The 27287-nt window shown below is 35.5% G+C and overlaps 1 protein-coding gene across 1 annotated transcript in view; it reads right to left on the reverse strand.

Moving 5' to 3' along the window:
- The window catches only part of LOC311595764 (NADH dehydrogenase [ubiquinone] 1 alpha subcomplex subunit 1-like), a gene marked incomplete at its 5' end in the record, with an annotated part of 95740 nt that extends 73039 nt beyond the window's left edge, over nt 1-22701 (reverse strand). Inside the window, one exon of the mRNA XM_084778740.1 lies at nt 22573-22701. Within this exon, the coding sequence (XP_084634866.1) occupies nt 22573-22701 (129 nt within the window). The remainder of the gene's footprint in view (nt 1-22572) is intronic.
- Between the last annotated feature and the right edge of the window lie 4586 nt (nt 22702-27287).

Raw genomic sequence — 27287 nt, forward strand, 5'->3', positions numbered from 1 at the left:
GTGAATTTTATAGTCCATGAAATAAGAGCTGGTATAGCAAGAAGTTAAACCATTTAGGTTTCAAAATGAATGTTAATTCTGAGATGTATTATGCCATAGGCCAATAGCTAATGAGTTTTGGAGTCATGTCATTGTTATATATTTAGAACCATTTCTATCATATAAACAAATTTTTATTGGAGAGAAAGTCTGAGGCCAAATAAATCTGGGAAAAACAGGATGAGTTTCAGTTGTCATGCAGAAGGACACCTGTCTCTGTGGCATCCAAGTTCATGTTAGACCTTAATCACCCTAGTGAGAGTTGCCCGGAATCCGGAATTGCTGCCACACCAACCTTGTCAAAAGGAGAGATAATAAAAAAGCACATTTTTAAGTCTGTAAAATCACAAATGGTGCCTTCGCAGAGTGAGCTTTCTGCTGAATGGAAATTACATGTCCTCTGTGTCCTGTGTGTGATCACTGGGTTTCTATTAAAAGTTCCCTAAATTTTAAATCATATTCAAGTTTCTGCAAGTCAGCTCATAGCTTAGGGAGCCCACTGCTTAATGTGTGTTCAATGAAACATTAAAGTTGTGGTTGATTAAAATAAAATATGAAAACAACACTGGAAATAAAAAAGAGGCACCCTAATCACCTGTAGTATGTGAATCAGAATTCACAGAGAACTGTTCACCAGCATAAAAGAGAAGACCCTGATGGTGCAGGTGATACTAGACATTGGTCAAAGTCAGATTAGCACATAACTCACTTTAAAATATATTTTACTGTACTTTCAATGTTTTTCCTGAATTTACATCTATGCCCTCATGTGCCTCTTGTCTGTGGATCCCAAAAGAAGAGATGGGAAACCTTGGAGCTGAAGGTAGCAACAGGTGTGAAGTACCCTTGGATGATAGGGATCAAACATCACTTCCTCTGGAATGTTGGCCAGAGTTCTTAAGCCTTGAGAGATTTCTAAATGCTCTCTCTATACTCTTTAAAGGTGTTATGGAGCTTTTGCTTTTCTAGCAAACAGGAACTGATTTTTTCCTAAGTTAGTAGATAAGAGAAACAACTTGATAAAAGTAATTTAATTGGTTTTGGCAAAGTTATATGTATGTCTTATCAAAAGAATGGTATGTAAATAGTCATTTGAGGACACAGACATTTCAGTACTTTAAAGGGTAAATGTTGTTGGGAATATCCTCCACTATTTGTTAAATTTTATCTTGGTAGCTTTACATAGAACACATTAGCTAAATAAAAAATTAGTAATTCTACAAATTGTGTGTGTGTGTGTGTGTGTGTGTGTGTGTGTGTGTGTGTGTGTGTCTTATTGGTCTCTGCTATCCTGGAATTGCTTTCTGTCGATTATTTCTTGCTTTCCCCTAACTTATGCTTCATGGGCTTACCTATCATATCTGGAATCTTCTAGCATGGCATGTCCAGACCCTGGTTCTTCCTTCCCTAGCAGACTTTCTAGGTGTTTTTCTTTCTTTCTGAATCTGGTTAGATTTTCTGACAACTCAGATCTTGAAAAGCTTGTAATCAGTACTGTCTATCACCATAAGTGACATATCTGGGCTAGTCAACATTCATGCACACAGCTTTTTCATTATCTTCTTTTCCAACATCTTTGGTCCTTAGCCTTCACCTATAAAGTTCCTTACTTTCCCATAGTTCAGGAGATCTTTTGAGGAATGGTGTTGGTTCATATTAAGGACAGCACACTCCCCTTGTCCCTTTACCTCCTGTTACAAGTACATCTATCTAGGCAGTTATTGTACACAAATGATAATGAGAAGAAGAAGAACTGCTAACTAGACAGCTAGCTCAGGGCAGGAAACAAGGTAGCAGCAGTCACAGGAATGTCCTTGGCTACTGTTTTCCTACGTTGTCCTAAATGAAGGCTGAACCCACCTGAAGGTTCCCCTGGAGGATAACAATGAAATTTGGCTTCAGGAACTAGTCCCTTCTGGTGAACAGCTTTGAACAAGATGCTTAGTTTTTTTTTTGTGGTGAAAATAGATTACAAATTTGCCTTAAATTAGGCCAATTCCTAGAGCAAATAATGTAACAATAAGCTATGTTGATGCCTATGGATGAAAAGCCTGGTCACAAGAATAGACTGTATCTCTACTCTCTGTGTAGAAATGCAAAATTTCAAACTTACCCAAACAGTTGAGCTAACCCAGAGAGGCCAGGTAATCACCTGGCCAAGAGACAACACCTTAGGAAGGCTCAATCACCTAAGCTATGCTAATAAGATGAGAGGAACATTTACCACTTTAATGAGAAACTATATTTTCTCTCCCAGAATCCTCCTAATTTTTCGGCAATCTATTGTGGGGCTGCCATCATGTGGCTGAAATGAGACTGCCTTCTATTCTTAATTCCTCAGGAAAAAAATGTTATCCCTTTTCTTTCTTTTTCTTTGAGAAACTGGCCATACCCTGGTTATACACTCTAGACACTCAGGGATTTCTCTCACTTTCTCTGAAGCATCCTCCACTCACTCTTTTTCCAACTTGCTCTCTGGACAACCTTTTAAACTGGACATTTCCTTTTAAACTCTAATAAGATTGCCTTCATGTCTCTTTCTGAATCTGTTCTTAGATTATTTCATTATCAAGATGAGAAAACTTTATAATGGTCCTATGTTTACAGTATACTCCAAGCGGCATACTCCAAAAGCTCTGGTAGTATTGAGAAGGTATCGGAAACTATGTCAATGCCTTTAGTTTTACAAATGTGTTTCCATTTGCAATAATACAATAATATAAGTTTTTGTATTAAGTTTTCAAACAAGGAGAGCATGTACACAAAACATATCCATTTTTAGAAGCAGAGAACAATGTGCACTGCTTAAAACAAATTTAAGGGTATGTACACATTGCACGTAGAGTTAATCTTATTCTAGTGAGATTTCCTTTGAATTGTTTAGTTCATGCTTTCACTGTCTCTGTCAACATCCAAAAGAACTCATTCAGTATAGAAACAACTCTGAGAGTAGCTGGATGCTTAGAGATGTCCTCCTTTCTTTCTCTTGAGATTGGTTATTCCCAACTAGAACACTTTACTACATTTTTATTAGTTTCCGGGCAATATTAAAAAATCACTGTATATAACAGATTGGTGTGTATGACATGTAGATAATAATGAACAGTTATTCAGTCTATTTCAATTATTAATATATAAACATAATAATGTTACTGTGGGAAAGATTAAGCTTTGTCACAGGTGGAAGCAGTCTTGGAGGGCTTTACCCTTGGGGCACCCCATGAATACCTTGTGAGAGACTGTTTGGAGCCTTCCTGGGCTTGGAATTCAGGAAGCAGACCTGGGAACCCAACCGTGGCTATTGTTTTCCTAATTGACCCTCAAAGGGAGAAGAAGACCGCCCTTTCCATGTGACTGAGGGAGGTGGGGAGGAGAGAACAACAAGTTCAGCCCAGGCAAGAGTGCGTGGAGAGCAGCAACCGGGCCGGACCAGCTCGCAGGACAGAGAGGACCCGTCCCGTGGAACGGATACTGGAGGGTTCACTCTTTTGTCCCTTTAACCTTTTTTTCCTTCTTGTGTATGCTAGTTGGGTTGTATAACAAAGTTTAATTGTTAAAAAACAGAGCCAACATGTTACTCCCTGATTAAAAGTACAGAAATTAGCTCCGAGACAAAGCTGCATAAATCCTGATGAATTAAGTTATCTAAACACATTAGACAGTTTTAAGTAGTACAGTTTATTTTCATTCATTTCTCTCTTATTGAAGGGAAAGGATATTTATAATTTTTCTTCCACTTTTATAAGAGTTGATTATTTAAAATTTTATTTTTTATTTTTATTCTTAATATGGAGTTTGACATTGATTCAATATGACAGTTAAAAGAAGTTTGAGGAAATTGTATCCCAATGAGAATGTTTGCTTTCTCCTCTCCCCCAGCACGCTCAGATACTTCACTGTTGGGTTTGTCTTTTTGGAGGCCAGGTATGCTATATTTCTGAGTTTGTTCAAATGTGCTGATATGGAGAGTGGGATTGTTCATACAGAGATGCTCATCCACACATCTGCCTGCAGTTTTCTCTGTACCCCTGTGGATGAAATGCAAGATTTCACGCCTTAGAGAATGATCGAGATACTCATGTACTACTTAAGGCTTACAAGGAGAGAGAAGAGGACTGATTACCAGAGCCTTAATTTGTAGAGAAACAGTATTTAAACCATGGGCAATGAGAGAAGTTAGAAAAACTTCCATAAAATATGCTTAGAGCACTGATTTGTGAAGATTCTTAAAACTTTACTGTGAATGTTCTTTCTTTAGTCTCCCAGGCTTTAACTGAGTTGTGTGGGTAAAGAAGCCGAGTTTTTAAAACACAAGTCCACTATAAGAGGCAGTCATCAGTCTATCTGCGTATGTCTGTTTCATATTTATTAGAAATTGTTTCCTATAAAACCAGTATTTAATAATTATACTATTTCCTGTGAAGACAGCAGTAAGTGTTTCTATAATTATGGCAAATGAACAGTTTGTTATGTCAATTAAGAATGTTCATGAATAAACCCAGATAGTTGCCAACTAATTGAGCTAGAACGCCTAAGGTGAGACATGTACTATATTGTACTGGCATTGAACTTGTACAAAGTGATCTCATTTAACTATTTCTGAAATGTGGAAAGCAAAGAAATACATTCTCAGATGACATGAACAATTTGTCTTCTGTACCATAAGAAACATAGACTTTGAAATATTAAAAAATTAAATAGTATGAAAATGTGTTTAAAAACATTGATAATTGTTACTTATTTTTTAAATTAAACAATGACTATAGAAGATTCTTTTTAAAATTGCTCTGCTATTTACTTTACTATTATTCTTTTCTTTCTAGTCAACTATTTCACATCATTATTTTATTATTAATTAGCTGTGCCTTGCATATATGCACAGGGTATGTTATTGTCACTTTAATTTACACTTTCCCATAGTAATCAATGCATGCTATTTTGAATGTGCTTATTATCTGTGTGCCTTCTTTTCAGCATTGTTATTTAAAATCATTTTGCTCACTGTGTGTGTGCGTGTGTGTGAGTGTGTGTGTGTGTGTGTGTGTGTGTGTGTGTGAGAGAGAGAGAGAGAGAGAGAGAGAAAGGGGGGTAGAAGGAGGGAGGGAGAGTAGTGGTGTTTACAACTCTATGATCACAACCAGTTACAGATTTCTTTGCCCTGGCCAATGGGGTTCGACTAAAACTCAACAGGAGGAAGTTGACCTGTTGAAAATGCAAGACACAAAGAAGGAGAGCAAGTCTGATTGATCAAACTCTCAAACTTTATTGTCAGGCAGCAGCTTTTATAGGTCAGAAGGCAGGGAAGCATATTGCTATAGCAACCAAACTGCTTGCTTTTCTCAAGACATAGGGAATTCCAGGGAGGGTCATAATGTCCTGCCACACAAGGCATCTTGTTCTGTCTTCATCTGTCTTTAGTCTAACTGCTGACTCACAACAGGGTCAGCTAGTTTCTGGTGAAAGGCAAGCTTTGGGAAAGACAGAGACTTAAAGGTGCAGACTTGGACATGATGGCTGAACATTGGCCATATGGCCTATTGTCCCAACATTCAGATTACAACTCAATTGTCATCCCATCACTTGTATCCTTCCATTCCTCCCTCCCTCCTACTTTCATCCTATTCCCCACCCCTAGGTCTAGGACTGATGGGGACCTCCTCCCTCACTATCTAGTCATAGACTATCAAATCTCATCTTTGTATCCTGCTTATTCTTTCTTTGTGTGCCACCAGGCCTCCCCACCAAGGTGAGGTGGTCACATATGGAGCAAGAGTTCATGTCAAAGTCAGTCCCTGTTCTCCTTGAAACTATGGAGAATGTTCTGTCCATTGGGTAGATCAGAGTAGGTGTTCGATGTTTACTATTGTATTGTCCTTGGTGGGTGCAATAGTTTGAGCAAAATCCCCTGGACCCCAATCCACGCATCATGATGTTCTTCTTGTAGGTTTCTAGGACCTTCTGGGTCCTTCTATTTCCTGATATCCTATATTTCTGTTACCTAGAGTCTCAGTAGTATGTCCTCACATCTATCCCAATCTCCTGGTAAGAAAAGACTTTCCTGGGATGTGCCTTTTGGGCTAGGGCTCAATTATAAATGAGTATATACCATTTGAGTCTCTCTGCTTCTGGGTTAGCTCACTCATTATGATCATTTCTAGTTCAATGCATTTGTCAACAAATTTCGGGATTTCCTTGTTTTTAATAGCTGAGTAGTATTCCATAGTGTAAATGTACCACAGTTTCTTTATCCATTCTTCAACTGAGGGACATTTAGGTTGTTTCCAGTTTCTGGCTGTTAAAAATAAGGCTGATATATAATCCAATTGAGAAATAGGGCTCAGAACTAAACAGAGAATTCTCAATAGAGGAATATAGAATATCGAATGGCTGAGAAACACTTAAACAAATGCTCAGCATCTTTAGTCATCAGAGAAATGCAAATCAAAATGACTCTGAGATTCCATCTTACACCCATTAGAATGGCTAAGATAAAAAATTCAAGTGACACCACATGCTGGCTAGGATGTGGAGAAAGAGGAACAGTCTTTCATTGCTGGTGGGATTGCAAACTCCTACAAACACTTTGGAAATCTATCTGATGCTTTCTTAGAAAACTGTCAATAGGGCTTCCTCAAGACCCAGCTATTCCACTCCTTGGAATATACCCAGAAGATGCTTCACCACACAACAAGGACATATGCTCAACCATATTCTCAACTTTCAGAATCATTCAACTTTCCACTTTCCTAGATATATTATGTTTTTCCACCTCTGAAATCTCATCACCACTAATCACTCATGGAAGGAACATTTCAAGTTGCAGAAATTTTTATGCAATGATTTTTCCAGTTAGATATACGTACTTATTTCAGAGATCTTTTAATATTAGATCATTAAAACACAATTTGTTAAAAAATAATATTTCTTACCATACCACAAAGGTTATTTTAGATATGGGAGTCTATCTGTAAACAATCTATTAAGTTCCAGACTTCAGTTTTGAAATTCTCATCAAATATTCATCTTCTCTATATTTGTTGTATATTTTCAGTGATGTTTGAATGCTTTAAGCATTGACTGGTCATGTGATAAAGGATCAGGACATTCAGCTGACACTCATAGTGAGATCCTACAGCTTGAAGCTAGTTGTGGAAGATTATGTGAAATCATTTAATTTTTTAGGGATGTTAGTTACTGATAGTTTTGTGAATTTGGAGCACAATTTTTTACAAAATGAAGTATTTTAATATTCATGCCTAGAAACTCATTGATTACTCAAACATAACTTTTTCACAATGCTTATGCACATTAAAATATAGATAAACGCACACTAAAAATACTGTTGGAAACAATAATTAATCATTTCTACTGTTATATAATGTCATGTTATAATTCTATTATATATAAAATTCTAATATTACATAATAAACATCAATATATCAGACCATTGTCATCTTGGAAACATAATATATGTTGGTACATTAGTGTTAGACTTCTCAGATGTTATTTTTTATTGTAATCATTTGACAGCAAATGATTGGACAAGAAAATACTATCAACAAAATGGAAGACACCAACTAGGACACCATTATCCCCTTCCTCGTGTCATTTTACTAACAATAGCAAAACAGGAAAAGCAGAAAAACAAAGCAAATATTTACAATTATGTTTTCTATATGAGGTGGGAATACTGAAATATACAGTGTAGTACATTGCCCATTTATACTAGTTTGTGCTCTAAAGTCTAGTTTACAATACTTTTGTTAATTGTAATCTCATTTTATTCATATTTAATTCACTTTTACTTCAACTTCAACCTCTGTCTTTCCTTTACTAATAACAATGGCAGCAAAAATTGAGTAACCAATGAAAGGAGATTGAGAACAGTAAAAATCACTAGGAAGACTAACCAAAATCAATGTAACACTTGTATTACTATAAAAATGATCGTGAAATCAAAAGCACTGAAATGAAAAAATTAATAATTATTTGAACTTAGTGATGAGAATAAAAATATTTAGCAAAAAGAGTTACCATTACCACAGACACATCATTTTTGTCAAGACTCCTATAGAATACAATTGAATAAAAAGAAAAAGTAAAAGTAAAATCCACATTAATTGTAAGATATACTCATATATTTTATAGTCAAACATGTATGGTTTATATTTCAAAATATTATTTTCAGAAAATCTAATCAATAAGCAAAATATTTGTTCATACAAATTTGTTTTTGGATATAATGTCTTATATTGTGTATTTTATGTAAATTGTTTTTTTGGCCATTGTAATCAAATTTTTATAAGATTAGTTTTAAATTTATGTTGTGAATATATAGTAAAATAATTTTGATTTAAGAAACTTCATAAAAGACACATTAGTAAACTAAGTTATACACATAATTTTGTCAACTAAAATTAGAAATTCAGTTACTCAAATGAAAGTGAAGTAAAACACACTATTTCCTCATTAAATCCTTGAACAGATTGTTGCCATAATAACGAACAGACCCATCAGGGAGAAATCATTCAAGTATATATTTTTACAGGTGACTCCCACTTGCACATCTCCCTTTCAGCCAGTTTCATAACTAATTATAAGAATCAAAACAAATATTGTTGGAAAAAAGAGACATTCACTGGAAAGGAATTATTTGCCATTTAGAATAAAGTTCTTAACGTGCATGCAGCCTATGTGCTGATGGCCACTTGCTCGGGGTGGAACTCTAGTGTCTTTCCTTCACCTGGAATAGAATGATATTCTTGTTTGTTTCACTTCTTCTTATCTCATCTGATCTTTAAACTAATCAGAAGCTTAACTGGAGTATGTAAAAGGAATAGCTCATGAGGCAAGATCCATCCTGATTATATAGTTAACTAAGGGAGTGTTTCCATATTATGTATGAATTCCTGAATTGAAATTCCAAAAATAAACAAATAATATATCCAGAAGACCAAACTTTAGTTGGATCATCCTTTGAAATATTTTCTTTTTTTAATTTTTAAAATATATTTTATTAATTTATTCATATTACATTTAAATTGTTATCCCATCCCTGGTATCCTTCCATTCCTCCCTCCCTCCCATTTCCCCCTACTCCCCTCTCCTATGTCTGTGTATGAGGGGGTCCTCTTCCCTTTGTATATGCTCATAGGGTATCAAGTCTCTACCAAGAAGAGACTTGAAATATTTTCTTAATTGATTGTCAAAAGAAAATATGTCTTTGAAGAAAACTTTAGAAATGCCTTTATTCAACTGAAGTCATTTATTACCAATTAAAACATACTGGTAGAAATCAATTACTAGTCTACTTTTATCACAAGAATATATCTTAGGTGTGGCACATAGATATGATTCTATAGAAAGATAAGGTAGGATAGTTAGATAAGGTCTTCCAAAACCTGAGACATGCAGAATATGGCATGTAAAATGTTATTATTTTAAAGACTCAGTGACTATGAAACCTGTTAACTTCTGGCAACACCCACCCTACCTCAAAGAAGGTGATGAGCATCAGAGAGCCTCCTTATTAGAATGTCTTCAAAATGTGGCAAACAAGCCACTGGGGAAAATGTCCTTCTTTCTACCACAGATAGAATTTTACCTGGTAAAGGGCAAGCTTAGATGCAGGCAGAATCAATGGCCAAACTCTACCAAGACAGGGTAAGTAAGTCCTCAATAGTTCCTGCCTCAGAAATATGTCTGTCAGATTTATTGGTCCAGAAGGCTGAAGAAGATGCTCCCGTGTTATAGAGAGTTTTGGGTGACTATTCGGGTGGCAAACAGTCTCTTTTATCTTCTCATTTGGAAAGCTACTAACTTGTACTCCAAGCATACTCAGGTAATCAAGTTTTCTCCTTCTCAAGACTCTGATGGAGTTGAAGACCAGGTAGCTTAGTTTTACAATGAAGTTGTTTAGGGGTTAAGATGTTTTTAGGTCTAGATAGATGTTTTAAGTTGATTATGACAAGATGTGATGAAGATTGATTTACGTTCAGAATTTTAGATGCACCAAAATACGAAAGATGTTTTCTTCAAGGCTGTCAAATACAAATAGCCTAAACACCAAGAATGTAACATTTATATAACTCCTGATTGTGTCATGGTTCTTCTTGCTATATGTAGTTTACTGTTTATATGTGTAATAATATGAATGTATATGTTACAAATAAAAAATGTGTAGTGAATACAAAAATAAAATATACTGGTACAAAATCAAAAATGTCCAGAACTATTCAATTAGGAATCTTACCCCTAGCCCTTGATCATCATACAGCCTCAATGACATTAAATTAAATGCTCTGTATTACAGGTAGTAATTAGTGTGGCTAGAATGCTGAAGGACGGCTAAGCAGTCATACACTGAACCGTTGCTAGAGAGCAAGGCTGTCACATAGAAGCCAGAGGAAAAATAAACACCTATTACTCAAAGAGGTCATGGCAGAGATGGCATTTTAGTTAATGTCAATGTTAGTAGTAAATGTTAATGTTAGTTAATGTCAACGTGAAGATCATGCTTCTCAATATTTGGTGTTGAGAAGTTTTGTCAGATGGTCTTTTTGTTACAGCCAGTCACATGATTAACTTCTATATAGTGGGATGTGGGCAGACATGACAGGTTCGGCTGTAAGGCTTCTTATATGGGATGATAGTTTCTCGAGGCACTTTTCTTTTTCCTATGCATTCACATACAAATATGAGCAGAGCCAACATGCCTCCAAAAGAACTGGCATGCACTTGTCATGTTACAACTCAACCTTCCAGACAAACTATTTTCTTTCCTATTTGTACTATAGTTTGTGCTTTTCTTTCTTAATGTTAAGTTATAGCACTGGTAATATATATGCTCATTAACAGCCTATTTGCTTTGGAGTCTTGTTTTCTTGTACCTAGAACAAGCTTTACATTCAGATTATAAATTTTTAAGAAACTGGTGCAGTTACTCTTGTATCCTGATTAGTCGAAGAAGAAAAAGCATAAACAATAAAATTATAAATAGGGCAGTTTACAAAATACAAAGGATTAACATATACATGATGTCAAAATATGATTAAAATATACATGATATCAAAAATAAATAAAGACTTCTATCACAACCAAAACTGACAATGAAATACTATGCATCCCTCAGTTCACATCCCTTACAAATAATATAGGATGTGCTATCAGAAATGACAACATTTCTTAGCTGTAGGTTAAAAAAAGATAGTTGAAGTTATTAAGCTGCCAACTTATTTACATTTTTATATAGGATAATTTAAAATATAATCAATTTTCTGCAATGTTTAAATTTTTATTTATTTATTCATGCATTTATTCATTTATTCACTTTATATCTCAATTGTAGCTCCCTCCTCTCCTCTGGTGTCACCCTCCACCCACCTATTTTCCCTCCTCTGCTCCTCAGAAAAGGAGACCCCTCCACTTCCACCCCAACACAACAAGTTGCATCAGGACTGAGCGCATTCTCTTCTAATGTGGCCAGGCAAGGTAGCCTGACCAGGGAATTCTTATAAAATTTAAACACATGGGGAGAATACGCAGCTATTTCTTTATTCTTCAGATAGTGAAACATTGAGACACACTTGTGAAAAGACAAGTTTAAAGTGTCCTCTGAAACTAGAGGCAAGATATGGCATAGAATGAATGAATTTTACGTATTTACATTCTCAAACTAAATTACTGGATGATATTCTTATAATTAATGTTTTACATTTGCCATACTTGTTGATTGTATTACTTTAATATTAACTATTTTAATTGTTTGAAACTCAGTAATCAGTAAGGATTCAATTAATGTCAAAAAGCAAATATTATTAGTTTATAATTGAATCATAATCTGAGTATTAACAGGATCAAGAAAGAAGCCACAGAGGCCTGCTAAAGATAAATCTGCCATGAGGCATGCATATCCTGGGGATTACATGTGAGGAACAAGGCAGAGTTGAGGATAATTATAACTATATTTAAGATTAATTATCTCCTCTTACAAAATTCACCTGCTTTTGAGTAATGTAACCAGATGCTTCTTGTTATTTTTAGGATCTCTGTTATTTCAGAATACTTTTGTTTCATTTAATAGGTACAAGAAAGATAGAATATTCTCTCATAATTTATTCACAAAAGTTGCCTTCATTTTTAGTGCTATGGCTAGAATACAGTTTAAAAGTGTGTCCCATATTACATATGTTCTGATCTTGATGTCCAGTTTAGTGATGTATAACACTCTAAAGATGAGGCTAGTGGCAGATTATTAGGTCATTACGGCATAACTCCAAAGTGATAAAGATAGTTCTCGGAGGATGTTGAATTTGCTATGAAAGTTCTTTCTTTCTGACTTTTATCTGCTCTCTATCTTGTCATGAGATCTTTTTCTCTTGGGTGCATTCCTGGATTACATCATCAGCCAAGAGGACTTTGCATGAGTCCAGGTGCTCTGGGTTGGTGCTTTTCCCACAGTCTTCCAAACGCAGGACCCAGACTGTCTCTTGTGTTTATAAAACATTCGGTCTTAGGGATTTTGTCATATTTAACATAAAACATAGTATTATTATTCTTTACTATAATAAAGTGTGTCAGCTCAGTTTCTTCATTAAATTTATTTTGGAAAACATTGATAGTGTCTTCGTATAATTTTAAAAATAGATGTTTGTGAATTCCATGCAAAGCTTTCATGAGTAGAGCCTACAACCTTATAGACATTAGTTCCTCAAGGGCTGAAAACTTGTCTATTTGTTTTCAATTCATCAAATGTTTTTTTTCTGTAGAGGCTTCATTCTAATGGTATTCTACTTATTCTTTCTATTGAAGAACATATGGCAAGTCTTCATTTCATCTCCAAAGTCAGTGAACACTTCATTTTGAAGATATGACATTTTTCCTTGAATATCTTGATGATATATTAATTATGATTTGTAGTACAAGTAATATAATGAGTATATTTAACTTTCAGAGCTCCTACAATATTACATATTTTAAATCAATGATTATATATATATATAAAATATGTACACTCATATACACATCTGAAATGCATTTATATACAAAATAACACATTGTATGTTTGATCAAAACTAAATACGTGTGAGTGTGTGTATATATGTATACACATGCGTGTGTTTAATTTTTCTTGCCTGTGCAGAAACTCACATTTCAGTGTTTTCTTCCTAAGCTACTACACTTATAATTCTTTAAGAAGAAGAAATGTACATTTTCTACTCTCACACCAGAATTTATTCTCCAGGGAATACCATTGTCATCATAACCAGGAAGTATCAGTTTTCAGAATCTTTTCAAGTTCCCAAAGAAGCAGTTGAAAAACTCAACCTGTTCTCCATACTTAATAAGGAATGTGTATTTATGAACTAAGATAAATTTTTACTAATGATAGCCTGTATTTCCTTTCAGTTGTCATGGTAGGTATACTCAAGTTTAAAAGTCTTTTATGAAAAGGAAGATTGAACAGAAATTCATGTGATACTAGTGAAAATCAATTGCTTTTGTTGCACATCAGTGTACATGGTTACAGATTATGATATCAAAACCCGTATAGCTCTAAGGAAGAGGGCTGTACATTCTCTGATGCTGCTGCCACTGTCTGATACTGACAGCACACTGGAGTACACTGCAGCCTTTCCGAATCCACCTGTAAGGTAGAAAGAAAATGTAAAACTTTTGATTCCAGTAAATCAAGTTCAATCTCTGATGTTCTCATTATTTCTTCCTGATGTAACCTTCCTGTAACTTTAATTTATTCATGTATTTATGCATTGTATCTGCAGGATTATCTTGTTAACTAGAAATTCAACCAATATCAGATCATTATTGAAAACCAATAGATGCTTGCTGACCTTAATGCAATTGATTTGATCAAGTGTTAAAAACTAGATAATGATGCACATAATTTTCTCATGAAAGCTTGTTTGAATTTAGCCTGTGCAGTGGCTCAGAGGTTAAGAGTGCTGAATACTCTTTCAGAAGTCTTGAGTTCAATTCTCCAGCAACCACATGGTGTCTCATAACCATCTATAACGTAATCATATGCCCTCTTCTGGCCTGTAGGTGTACACACAAGCAAAACACTGTATACACACTATATAAGTAAATCTTTAAAAAAGAATTTTATAATAATGAAGCTTATTTTTCAAATAAAAGAGATAATATGATGATAGGCTTGCACTTGTAAATTTAAGAGGAACATTTGTCAGTGCTCTTAGCCTCTGAGCAATCTCTGGGCCCAGGGGTCCTGCACAAACTATGGCACCAGCCAAGAACAATATGGGGAGTAAACTTTGAACCCTTACCCAGATCTAGCCAATGGACAGGACATTCTCCACAGTTGAGTGGAGAGGGGGGTCTGACTTTCACATGAACTCTGGTGCCCCATATTTGACCACGTCCCCTGGATGGGGAGACCTGGTGGCACTCAGAGGAAGGATAGCAGGCTACCAAGAAGAGACTTGATACCCTCTGAGCATATACAGGGGGAGGAGGAGCCCCTCAGTCACAGTCATAGGGGAGGGGAGTAAGGGAAAAATGGGAGGGAGGGATGAATGGGAGGATACAAGGGATGGGATAACCATTCAGATGTAATATGAATAAATTAATAAAATTTAAAATGTTTTTAAAAAGAAAAAAAGGAACACTTGTCATTGTCAATCTCTAAACAATAATTGAATGTACTATCTAATTATTTTGATTACTGTTAATAAATATAATCCATTAAATATATACATATATATTTATATATATGAAAGAAATTGTATCTCTCACTTGTACCTACAACATTCAGTATGCTGAGGCAGGGTACTTGATATGATTGCTAGTCTAGCATGAACTCTGGAGATAGACTTTAGCTCAAGGAAATAAATGTAAGTGAAAGCAATCATAGTCACATGAGGATTAGAAACTTTTATGTTCTTTAATACTCCTTGAAAATTAAAATTCTCTAATCACATGGAAATATTCTTCTTTATCTTAGTTAATTTTACAAAAGTTCTTGTTTTAAATTATTCAAATATATTTTCAACACAAATACAATTTCTTATGATTAAACCAATTTCAGAGATAGTATCATGTCTTTCATTCAGTGATAACAATGTTTTGCATGTAATACCAAAATATTTCCTGATGCTCATAGTTACCCATGCTGGTAACTAAGAAAATTATTGGAAGGATAAACACATGCACATGATTGCTATTTTATTCACACACACACACATGCACACACACGCACACACACGCACACACACACACACAAGCGCGCGCGCACACACACACACACACTTGTCTCTATCACCCAACTTTCCTCTATCTATCTATCTATCTATCTATATTATGTATCATCTATCATCTATCCATCTATCTATCTATCTACGTATTGTTTCTTATATTTATAATTTTATTTTAAAATTCTGTGTATTATACCAAACAAATACATATTTAAAAAGCAGAAGTAATTGATTCAAGAATAAAGCATTTTCGAAGTATTTGAGAGACAGTTTTAATATTACATTATTTTGAAGTTTGTTTGGATTTTTGTTGTTTGTTTTTTTGTTTTAATTTTTTTATTTTTTGTGAGAGTTGTCTGTGTAGTCATGGATGGACTGGACACACTTTGGAAACCTGGCTGGCTTCAAACTCACATTGAAATTTTAAAATTATTTTTTTAATAATAGTTTAGATAAAATGTATATGACTCCATTAAAATGTATTTTTAATAATAGTTTATATAAAATGTATTATTATGTTGGTGAATAAATTTTCTATTTAATTTGCTTAAATACTTTTAATTATCTTTGTTTCATTTGTATAGTTGCCAATGGTACTACTTAAGTTGCAACTTTTCTCTTTTAAAATATTTTTGTTGTAGAAAATGTATATACTGTAATGTGAATCATAGTTGTACATGAAAATAGAAGAAATGAAAGTGGGGATAGACCCCTACCCAGGTCTAGCCAATGGACAGAAAATTCTCCACAGTTGAGTGGAGAGTGAGATAAGACTTTCTCACGTACTCTGGTGCCTCACCTTTGACCATGTCCCCTGGAGGGGGAAACCTGGTGGCACTCAGAGGAAGCACAGCAGGTTACCAAGAAGAGACTTGATACCCTATGAGCATATACAGGGGGAGGTAATCCCCCTCAGGAACAGTCATAGGGAAGGGGAATAAGGGGAAAATGGGAGGGAGGGAAGAATGGGAGGAGACAAGGGATGGGATAACCATTGAGGTGTAACAAGAATAAATTAATAAAAAAAAAAAAAGAAAAAAGGGGTATTAAAAAAGAAAAAAGAAAAAATGAAAGTGGAGAGAGGGAGGAGGGAGGGAGAGAGGGAGAGAGAGAGAGAGAGGAGAGATAAGGCCTTGTTTTTGTCTCATATTTAACAAGGGTATGCTTTATTATAGAAGCAGAGGAAGTAGTGTCTGGCATTAGACTCTCTGAGGAACACTAAAAGTAAGGGAAACACATTCATATTGAAGACATTTATATAATTTTCAGACAGCTGCAAGGGCTCTAAATATTTTTCTTTGTTGGGAGACGGTAGATTTGCGACCATCACTATTACAGAAGCTGTCCTCTAAAACATTTTGGCTTTATGATAAGTTCATGAACTTGCAGTGATTTGACCCAAGCCATTTTTGAGTAAATTAATTAAACACAATGGAATAAACAGAAAAACTAAAGGGATAGTTTTCAGGGGCAATAGCATCTATTATGACTATATTTTAGATATAGATTTAAGTAGAAGAGAATGGTACTCAAAATAAATTTCTCTACCTATGCTATGAATTCTAATGACTTGAAAAGTTCTATTTAAGAAGCTTTGTATGCAACAGAATGAAAAAATTCAAAGTAAAAAATCAAGTCATAAGATTAAAGTTTACTCTTTTAATAATGGAAATATGCACACACTATTTCATTAATGCTGCTGCATCCACAATCTTAAATAGCAATGAAAGATATATAGGACAGTGGCAACATTTAATTGGTCATTTTATTTTATTTTTACATGAAGCATTTTGATTTTTATATAACTAAGAAACATACTGTTTGAATGATGTAACTGTCTGGAAATATTCCTTTAATAAAGAATCTAGTCCTTGGCAGGATATATTAATGAAATCTACTGCTGCACAACTGATTCACCTACTGACGATGCCTGTCCTTGGAAGCTAAATGAATGTGTGTATATCTGAGTCTCCACTTGTATTCTAAATATGTATTTTTATTCTTTTTAGTTTCCAATTATTACTAGGTTTTTATACTAAGATCACCATTCAGTACACACTGTCCTGAATATGGAGGATATTGTATACCTTCTTTTATATAAAACACAAATTCATAGAATGTTATTTTATGGAGAAAATGAATTTTGATCATCTATTGTGTTTAGAGATAAAGTACATAGATATAAAAATTTACATTTTCTAAATCACCCAGTGTAAAGTCATATTAATCTATGAAAAAGCCAACTGCTTCTTTCAACGTGGGCCTAGTTTGGACACTTTAATAGATAATTGCATGAGAGTTATTTACTATTTCAGCAATATGTAAATGTATTTTACATATTTAAGGTAGTTAAGTTACCTTTATGTGTTGATAAATATAAACAGAATTTATCTCTACCTACATGATTTAATCTAAAAAGAATTTGCCAATGTTAACAGTGACTTATTTACAAGGAGGTATTTGTCAATGAAAACAGAAAATAAAGAAATTAATACACACCAGCCAAGGACAATACAGGCGGTAAACCTTAAACCCCTACCCAGATCTAGCCAATGGACAGAACAATCTCCACAGTAGAGTGGAGAGTGGGATATTACTTTCTCACAAACTCTGGTGCCTCACCTTTGACCATGTCCCCTGGAGGGGGAGACTTGGTGACACTCAGAGGAAGGACAGCAGGTTACCAAGAAGAGACTTGATACCCTATGAGCATATACAGGGGGAGGAGGTCCCCCTTAGGAACAGTCATAGGGGAGGGGAGTAGGGGGAGAATGGGAGGGAGGGAAGAATGGGAGAATACAAGGGATTGGATAACCATTGAGATGTAACAAGAATAAATTAATAAAGGAGAAAAAAAAGAAATTAATACATTTTGCAAATGAGGATGTGGGGATGATTTTGGGGAGGAGAAACTGTGATCGATAAATTGTATAAAATTTTTAAAAGAGAGAGAAGTCTCAAGAAAAATAAAATTCAAAGTATGTACTCATTAAAAATTACAAGTGCTTTGGACAAAAGACTAAATTTATGTCTATATAAAATATTTCAACATAATTTACATGTAAATATTAACCTTGCTTATTAAAATCAAACAATAATACCAGGAAGGATGATGTTTCAAGAAAGCAGAAAAGAACAGGAAAATATCTATGTTAGTCCATACTTTAACCAAAATTGCAATTGCCTGGCAGCAATAAATATGACACATTAAAGGATAAGACAATTTAAATAAGGTCATAAACCATGATTCTATACATTGAAAGACTGAATGAATAAAGTAATTTTGTTCATATATCCTCTGAATTTGTCTCCTTTCCTTTGATATTCTTAATTTTTTAGCTTGCATAAGTTCATCTACTTGGACATCTTCAACACAAAACTGTGGCAAACAAAAATGTCTTCTAAAGATGCTATTTTAAGGCAAATAATAACCACTTTGAGCAAATAAGTTATTTTAACACATACAAGGCTGTCAACACAATGAGCATAGTATGGTTTCAATATGCTTAATCATGATATTATAAATTATCTTCTAAATTCACATCTTGTATCTATCAACAGAACATATCTATGTGTCTCATTCTTTTTTGAATAATTATGTTTCCCCTCATAAAATTATCTCAAAGCATTAAACTAAATTATATTGTTCCGTAGAAGTAATGTTTAAAAATTTTAAATACTTAAGATTATAATGAAGTAATTTTATTACATGTTTATATTTTTTACATTCTTACTAAATATATTTTACATATACATTTATATCATTACATATATATACAATAAGCTACCTACATCAAAAAGAACCACGGAACAATCAGGAATTATATAAATGTTTTATTCATAGTGTTTTGACTATTTATACTTAATTCACTGGTACAGAATATTGTATATAGATGCAAAGTAAGTGTAATTTTAGATAAATTTTAATACAATTCAAATCTAATGTTACTCTTCACACACATTTTATATATATATATATTTCTATGCTAATATGTGGTATTGTATCCATACAACTAAATTATAATGCAAGGTTTACTTCCAATACTTTGAAAGTGCTATTGCAGGCTGTTTAGGATAAGTAGGTTATACAAGTTAATTGTTGTTGATCAAACCATGGTCATATCAATTACTAGTCTATTTTTATCACAAGAATATTTATATAATTTTAAATGTTTAATACAATATATTCTTTCCCATGACTCATATTGAAGATTCTTCACACCTTGCTAATCATGCAACTAGCAACTTAATTTTTTCCTCTTTTTCAAAAAGCAAAGCTGAACAACCTTAAGCAAACAAACAAAAATACACACAAAAACCCAAGGGGTTCAGGCAGGCAGGAACAATAAAGAAATCATAAACAAATAATAATAATACCAGAGAGTATGGCATCTGCCTTGTGTTGTTAAACAACTATTGACCATGGGACATAAATAGTTGTAGCTCATTTTTACATGCACAATAGAAAGAACATTATTTTTCATTCTGTTATTTTTCTTTGGTAATTTTACTACCTCTAGACCTTTCTATATTTCTTGACACTTGGTTTTTGTTTGTTTGTTTGTTTTTGTTTTTTTGTTTTTTGTTTTTGATGATCTTGAAGTTTAAAACCCTCATGAGTACAAGAATGACAGGTTTTAAGACATACATATAGGAAATTTTAAAGACTTACTCTCTTTTTGTGTGAATTTGTGATTGTTTTTCATGTATGTCTGTGTGATGGTGTTGGATCACCTGGAGCCCCAATTACAGACATGGGAATTGAACCAGGGTTCTCTGAAAGAGTCAGTGTTCTTAGCCACCCAGCCACCACATGGGTACTTTTTACATGTAAATAATTCTCTACTGCGTATATGGTTATCAATAAAAGCCATATTTGTCACTTACTAATTATGTTCATTTTATGCACAATTATTCCCAATATTTTATGAAACATAATTATATTCACATAACTTATCCTAATTCTGACCCCCCAAACATCCTTAAATGAGTGCTTTGTCTCCTAAAAGAGCAAAATGTAGTTACCAGTATTTATCTAAGGAGTAGACTACAACCTGGTGGGCAGAAAAGCCTTGATTAAAAACTCAATTTAACTTGCTGTCCTTCCTCTGATTGCCACCAGGTCTCCCCGTCCAGGGGACATGGTCAAAGGTGAGGCACCAGAGTATGTGAGAAAGTCATATCCCACTCTCCACTCTACTGTGGAGAGTGTTCTGTCCGTTGGCTAGATCTGGGTAGGGGCTTAAGGTTTACCGCCTGTATTGTCCTTGGCTGGTGCCTTAGTTTGAGCGGGACCCCTGGGCCCAAATCTGCCTATCATAAGTCATAGGGGAGGGGAATAAGGGGAAATTGGGAGGGAGGGAAGAATGGGAGGATACAAGGGATGGGATAACCATTGAGATGTAACAAGAATAAATTAATAAAGGAGGAAAAAAAAGATAAATAAATAAATAAATAAAAAAACTAATCAAAGAACTATAAAAAAAAACTCAATTTAAAATAGAAGGAAGCCTAGATATAATCAGGTTGGAAAATAACTAGAACTCACATGAATTCCAGTTTCTGTTTTACAAGCCATTCTTCATCACTATAGGTATGAAAAGAATGAGAGAAAGATCAGGAAAAAAAACAAAAAACAAAACCACCAATGTTGGCTCTGTTTCCTTAACAAACTTTATTATGAACTCATTAAACAAAGGTTCTTCCTTACAACCTTACTATCCTAAACAGGAAGGAAAAGAGGTTAAGGGGAACAAGAATGAAAACTTCTGGGTATCAGTTCTGTGGGGCATAATTCTCCAGTAATCTCATAGATCCTCTGCCCCACAAAAGAAGTCCGGACACTCCAACAGCCCCTCCCCCAACCTCAACCCCGCCCCAAACCCCTCCTCGAAATACAGCCTTCTTCTCCCCTACTCCCTCTTCTCTCCTCTAACCCCCAGGCCAGGAACCTCTGATCTCTTTCACTGGATTCCCCAAAGTTCTTTTCCTCCTACTATGTGGTTGTTTTTGCAATTTTGTCTCTTGTCTTGAGCTGTAACTCTCTCTCTCTCTCTCTCTCTCTCTCTCTCTCTCTCTCTCTCTCTCTCTCTCTTTCTCTCTCTCTCTGAGTTTATCTAAGACCTTTATCTCAGTGGGGTCTCCAGGGGTCAAGTCACCCAAGACTACTTTCGTCTTGGGCCCAGCCTAAGGCAAGGTCACATTCCTTCCACTCTCCCTGAGTCTATCTAAGATCTTTATCTCAGTGGGGTGCAGTAGGGTCAAGTCACCCAAGACTGCTTTCTCCTTGGGCCCAGCCTAAGGCAAGACAACATTCTTTCCACACACCATGAAATAAAACAATAGGCAGCAATTAAATATCTTAAATGTGCAATATTGTATCATTTCACATTTTATCATTTATGAAATATTTATAACTATTCCCTCAAAGAATCTCTTTTAAAATGTGCAGAAATTAAATGGTATCAGACCACTCACTTTACCCTATCTTTTTCCTATTGTACTATGTTTGCAGGTACCCAACATTTTATGATGATCTGCTGAATTTCTGAGCCTCTGGTTTACATAGATAGCATCTTGGTCTAATTTAAAAAGCATATTTTCATAATAATATCAAATTATTTTGGTATATAATTCTTCAAAACGGTATTTAATTGATTACATATTGGAAAAGGGCATGTTTTCTAAAATGTTGCCTAAATGATTTTATCTCAAAACACCTGGTGTTGAATTGTATTGAATTTAGAATGTTTTTTTGTCACATGTTTACTGCGTGTTTTCCTCTACAGTTTAAAAAAATATCCATCATAAATAGTAACATTTGCACAATTATGAGAAATAAGGATTAATAAAAGTTTGTTCTTATTTTATTGTAAAATATCACATACATTATTAAAGAGATAGAAACGTTGTTTTTCAACCCTGGCAACTAGGTATTTTCCGAGATGGACTCACGGCTGTTCTATACTTTGCAAGAAAAACCACACCCTCAAACCTGTCCTGAACACCTGACAGCACATGATGTCCCAAGCAGACCTTTTTGCCCCTCAGGAATAAAATAACTAGTAACCAATCATTTTAAAGGGTCCAACAACTCTACTTAATCACCAATTCTGCTTCTGTAAGGGTATAAAAGATGCAAGCTTCACTTATTCCGCGTATCCAGTTCAATAGAGCTTGGTGGACCCTGTCACAATGGATCATAAAGCATCCCTTGCTGTTGCATCTGACTGGACTCTTCTGTCTCATTGGGCTCCAGAATGTAGGACCTAGCCTCTGTGTCTTATATTTTTGGACATCTCACCGGGATAAGAGCCCACCTGAGAACCGAGACTCCAGCCAGGGAAAGGTAAGGTGTCCACTGCTTGTTGTATGTCTCGTTGTGTTGATTGTCAGTCCATCTCTTGGTTTCATTTTCATTGGCCCAGTTCATGCTCGTGGAAGTCGCTGCTCCATGTCTGCCACACAGTGTCAGGGGATGGTGTACCTCCATTTGGGAGATCGGCAGATGCCCCTTTCTCCAGGGTTCAGGTAGTGACCCATATCCCCACTCGTGGGCAGCTAGAGCAATCCAGTCTCCCGATTTGGCCACTGTAGAGGGGATTTGGTTTCGGTTTTAGGCACCTCTGTTTTTGTGTTTGTCTATGTGTTTTTGTCTTTGTCTACTCATTTGTTTGTGTCAGAAACATGGGACAGAAGGAATCTAACCCCTTGATGGTAGTACTTGACCATTGGACAGACATTAAGACTAGGGCTTGCAACCTCCCATCAGTTTAGTACTGGATCCGGCCACTGAATGCTCTCATGCGTGGCAAAGCCTATACGTTCATTTCCTATTAAATCAGTGAGCTGAACATGTTTGTGTATCCAACAACTGTTCTGTATGTGTAGTCTTGATGAGACTGACAGAAGGATGAGACAGACAAGCTCAAGTTTGGGAAACAAAGCGGGTCACTCCTACAGTCTGATTTTGTCTGTTTGTGCTTTGTTTGGTTTTTTGTCTTGGTGTGACTCTTGTGACTAAGAATTTTTTGTAGGAATTCCAGACCAGGTCTCGTTTCTGAATCAAGAAGAGCCTGGTTATGGGATAAACTGTTCTGAGTTTGGTGTAATTTTGGTTCTTTTCTCTTGTTGTACCAGTACATTTCTGTGTAGAATCATTTTGTGTTTTTGTTTGCCTGTAACCATCTCAGTTCTAGAAATGGGCCAGGTTTCAAGCATAGCAACTTGAGTCTAGTGCCACCTATCTCCCATTTGAGTACTCGGCTGCTACTGCTGAGTCCTTGGCAGAGAGGCCTATCTCAAGCACGAAAGGACCTCTGGGGACCCCTGAGGCTATTAGATCCTTACTGGTTCGAAACACCTGAGCCCTCAGTCAGCAGAGGCATACCCCTCCCCTCCTGCTTGCTTGCTCTGGCGTGAGTGTGCACTGTCAGAAGAGGAGTGGAAACAGGATTGCTAAGATATGCCTACTTCCTCCTTGTCTTTTAAAATGTCCCACCACTTGCGCTGAATAAGCACCAAGGTGATACTGGAACTGCAATGTTTTGGGGGTGGCTGCTGTTTGGCCTTATAATAATATAATAATCAAAAGTATTAATGTATGTGGCCACTGTACGTTTGATTTTAAATGTAAAAAATTATTATTTTCTGCACACCTTGCTTATATATTACTGGCTGTTGAAGATGGTTAACAAAAAATCTTTTACATTGGTAACCAAAAGGTTAACTTAAACATTTAAGTTAGAGTTGGAGTCATTCTAAGCAGTAAATGGCATAAGCCAACAGGTCTCTAAAGATACTTTTAAGTTAAAAAATATTAATTTTAGAGCTATTTAACTGAATTGTTTACACTGTTAAAATTTGGGTTTCGTCTTCTAAATTTATGATTATTATGTTCTACTTTCATTCAAAAAAGTAAAAATCGCTGTCTTAGGAATATGTTTAGCTTTATTTTCCGAATAAGGCTACATTTTAATTGCCCTGTGGGTGGGGCTATAGCCTCACTGCCATCTTGTCTAAGGGCAGACACGTGGCTGGGATCCACCTTGTTGTAGCTTCTCTGCCATCTTGGCTAAGGGTAGTCACAAGGCTGGCAGCCAGCTTGGTTGTGGAAGACTCAAGCCTCTCTTTTGAAGGCTACTGACCTCATTCCGTTGCCTTGCTCAGCAAGCTTTTGCTATTCAGTCTTAATCATAAAATGTGACAGAATCACCAAGGTTGCGAGTCCATCAATGAACTGTATCTTTGATTAAAAGTTTGCTTTGATATTAGCTCAGAAATATATTTAAAGTTGTACTAGTAACTGACGCAGTTCATGGTCAGCTGTATCAGTGAGTCAGTTGTCTGATAGTCAATGAAACAATTCCAAGAGAATGATGTCTCATACCCTAGGTGGGATAGATGGTTTTTGATTGTTCAAATATTTGCATATTGATAAAAATGAAGGTTATATTTTGATTACAACATACTATGCATCAACTCTTTTAAGGTATTGAGCCTATGTAAGTCTTAAAATGCTATGTGCAGTTCCATTCCTTTTAAAAAGCTACTATCACAAACTTTTTTGGATAATTAAAGTTTATGGTTTTGTTAGGTTTAGTTCAGCTAATCACAGGTATTTCCTAGAATAATAAGCCAACATATAGCTAAAAACAAGGAACTCAGATATACTAAAATTAGACCGATGTGGTCCTCTAGCATTTATCTGCAGATTATTGATAACATTCTGTTTTATGTTTGTAAGATGTAGTTTAGAACAGATAGCTAAAGACAGACAAGGATTGAGCACAGATATTCTGGTCTTCAAGCTTATCGGAGATCTGCTGAATATGGCATTAAACATATTTAAACTAATTATGGCAGAGAATCCTACTTCCTAACAGTATCCTCAAGGTCTCTGAGAAAATTAGGCATGGCAGATGACTCCTTCTCTGGATTGTGGTTTCTAACCACTGGGCAAAACTGCCCCAATAATGCTTTACCTGCTGCTAGGCCCAACATGTACTGTGGACAAAGTAGCCACCCCCGGAGAGTCATTGTTTCATGTTACTGAATACAAGGTGAAGTCAATCTCTTCTGTGTTCTCCTATCACAGAAACAACCTCTCATCTTCTGTGTCTCTCTTCCTGACAGCTAGAAAGTCTCTGCCCATGGTCCCGTGTTACCACAAGAGACAACTGAGACAACTGTCTAGGTACAAGGAGATGGTTAGTCATCACTGTCATTTTGATTGGTACATGAAATTGTCTAAGTTACAATTTATTCTTCTCAGATCTCTGAATACTTTACAATCTTTGTGAATTTATATGTGTATTAAATTAAAGGTTAATCATTTTTAAATATAACTCCATAATTGTATATTATTTAAATAAGAATGAACAAGAATATCTGTCTTCTGTATTATTATTCAAATAAAAATAATTGTACAACAGTTTTATTTTTATTATTATTTTAAAACATTTCATATGATATGTTTTTGTAATAGTCTTCCCTTTACTCAACTTGTCTCAGATCTATCTCACCTCCCTAATCACCCAATGCCATGTTTTTTTCTCTTTCTCTCAATGAAAAATAAGAATATCAAAACAAGCAAAAAACCCAAAGCTTTCCCCCACTAAAATACAAATACACACACACACACATCATGGTGTTCATTTTCTGTAGTCATTGGCCTACCTGGATTGTGATATCACTCTACTGGAAAAAAATGAATTTTCCATTTCCAATTAAGTACCAATTTCATATAGTTTTTTGGTTAGGGGTGAGACATTTATTCTTTCCCTTTTCTGTGGTATTCATCAGGACTGAACCTATACCTTTTTTTTTTTTTTTTTGCAGCCTGCTACAGTAAGTGAGTTTATACATGTATCAACCTTGATGTGTTTGGAAGACATACCCCCCATGTACATATGTATACATGTATGTATGTATGTATATATGTATGTATGTATCATTTTACAATCTGATAACAGCCCCTTACCTTATACACTCATCTCCTCATTTCTCCTCCTCCTTCTTCTCAGAGAAGGGGAGGCCCCCGTGGAGGACCACCCACCCTGGTACTTCATGTTGCAGCAGACTATTATGTTTTCTCCCCTGAAGCCAGGCAATTTATATACGGAAAAGAGATCCAAAGTCAGGCAACAGAATCAGAGACAGCTCCTTTTCCCATGGTTATGACACTCACATGATGACCAAGCAGAACATCTGTTCCTACATATGTGTAGGGGGTCTAGATCTAGCCACTGCTCTTTGGTTAGTTGTTCTGTCTCTGTGAAGCTCCATGGGTGCAATGTTAGTTTACTCTACAGCTCTTCTTATGGTGTCCCTGTCCCCTCCAGCTCCTTTAATCCTTCCTCCCACTCTTGTACAAAACTCCTGAGCTCAATTTGACTGCAGGTTCCTGCTTCTGTTTTCCTTAGCTACTGGGTGAAACCTCCCAAAGACAGTTATGATAGACTCCTGTCTGAAAGCATAACATTAGTGGTGTCAGGGTTGGCTTTCCCCATTGGGTAAGTCTCAAGTTGGACTGGTCATTGGTTTGCCTTCTCTGTTCCATCTTAATCCTTACACTTCTTGTAAGCAAGACATATTTTGGTTTGCAGGTTTTATGAATGGGTTGGTATCCCCCTCCCTCCACTGGAAGCTCCACATGGCTACAGGGCATGGCTGTTAGGAGTCACAGCTAGGCTTACCCCATTGACCCCCAAGAGCTTCTCCTCTCATAGAGATGTCCCACTCACGAATGTGCCATCTCTTTCCTAGTATCCCCCACCACTCTTCCAATTCTGGATTCTTCAACTTCCGTCTACATTAGATGTGTATTTTATTTCACCTTCTGAGTGAGATTCAAGTGTCCTCCCTTGGCTTATTTGCATCTGTGGTTATCCACTTATAACTGAGAATATATCATGCATGTCTTTTGGGGTCTGGGTTATTTAACTCAACATACTCTTTTGTAATCCCATCCATTTGCCTACAAATGCATCATGTCTTTGTTTTTAATGGCTGAGTACT

Source organism: Acomys minous, assembly GCF_964271855.1.
Source record: "Acomys minous genome assembly, chromosome: 4".
Lineage (NCBI taxonomy): Eukaryota > Metazoa > Chordata > Mammalia > Rodentia > Muridae > Acomys > Acomys minous.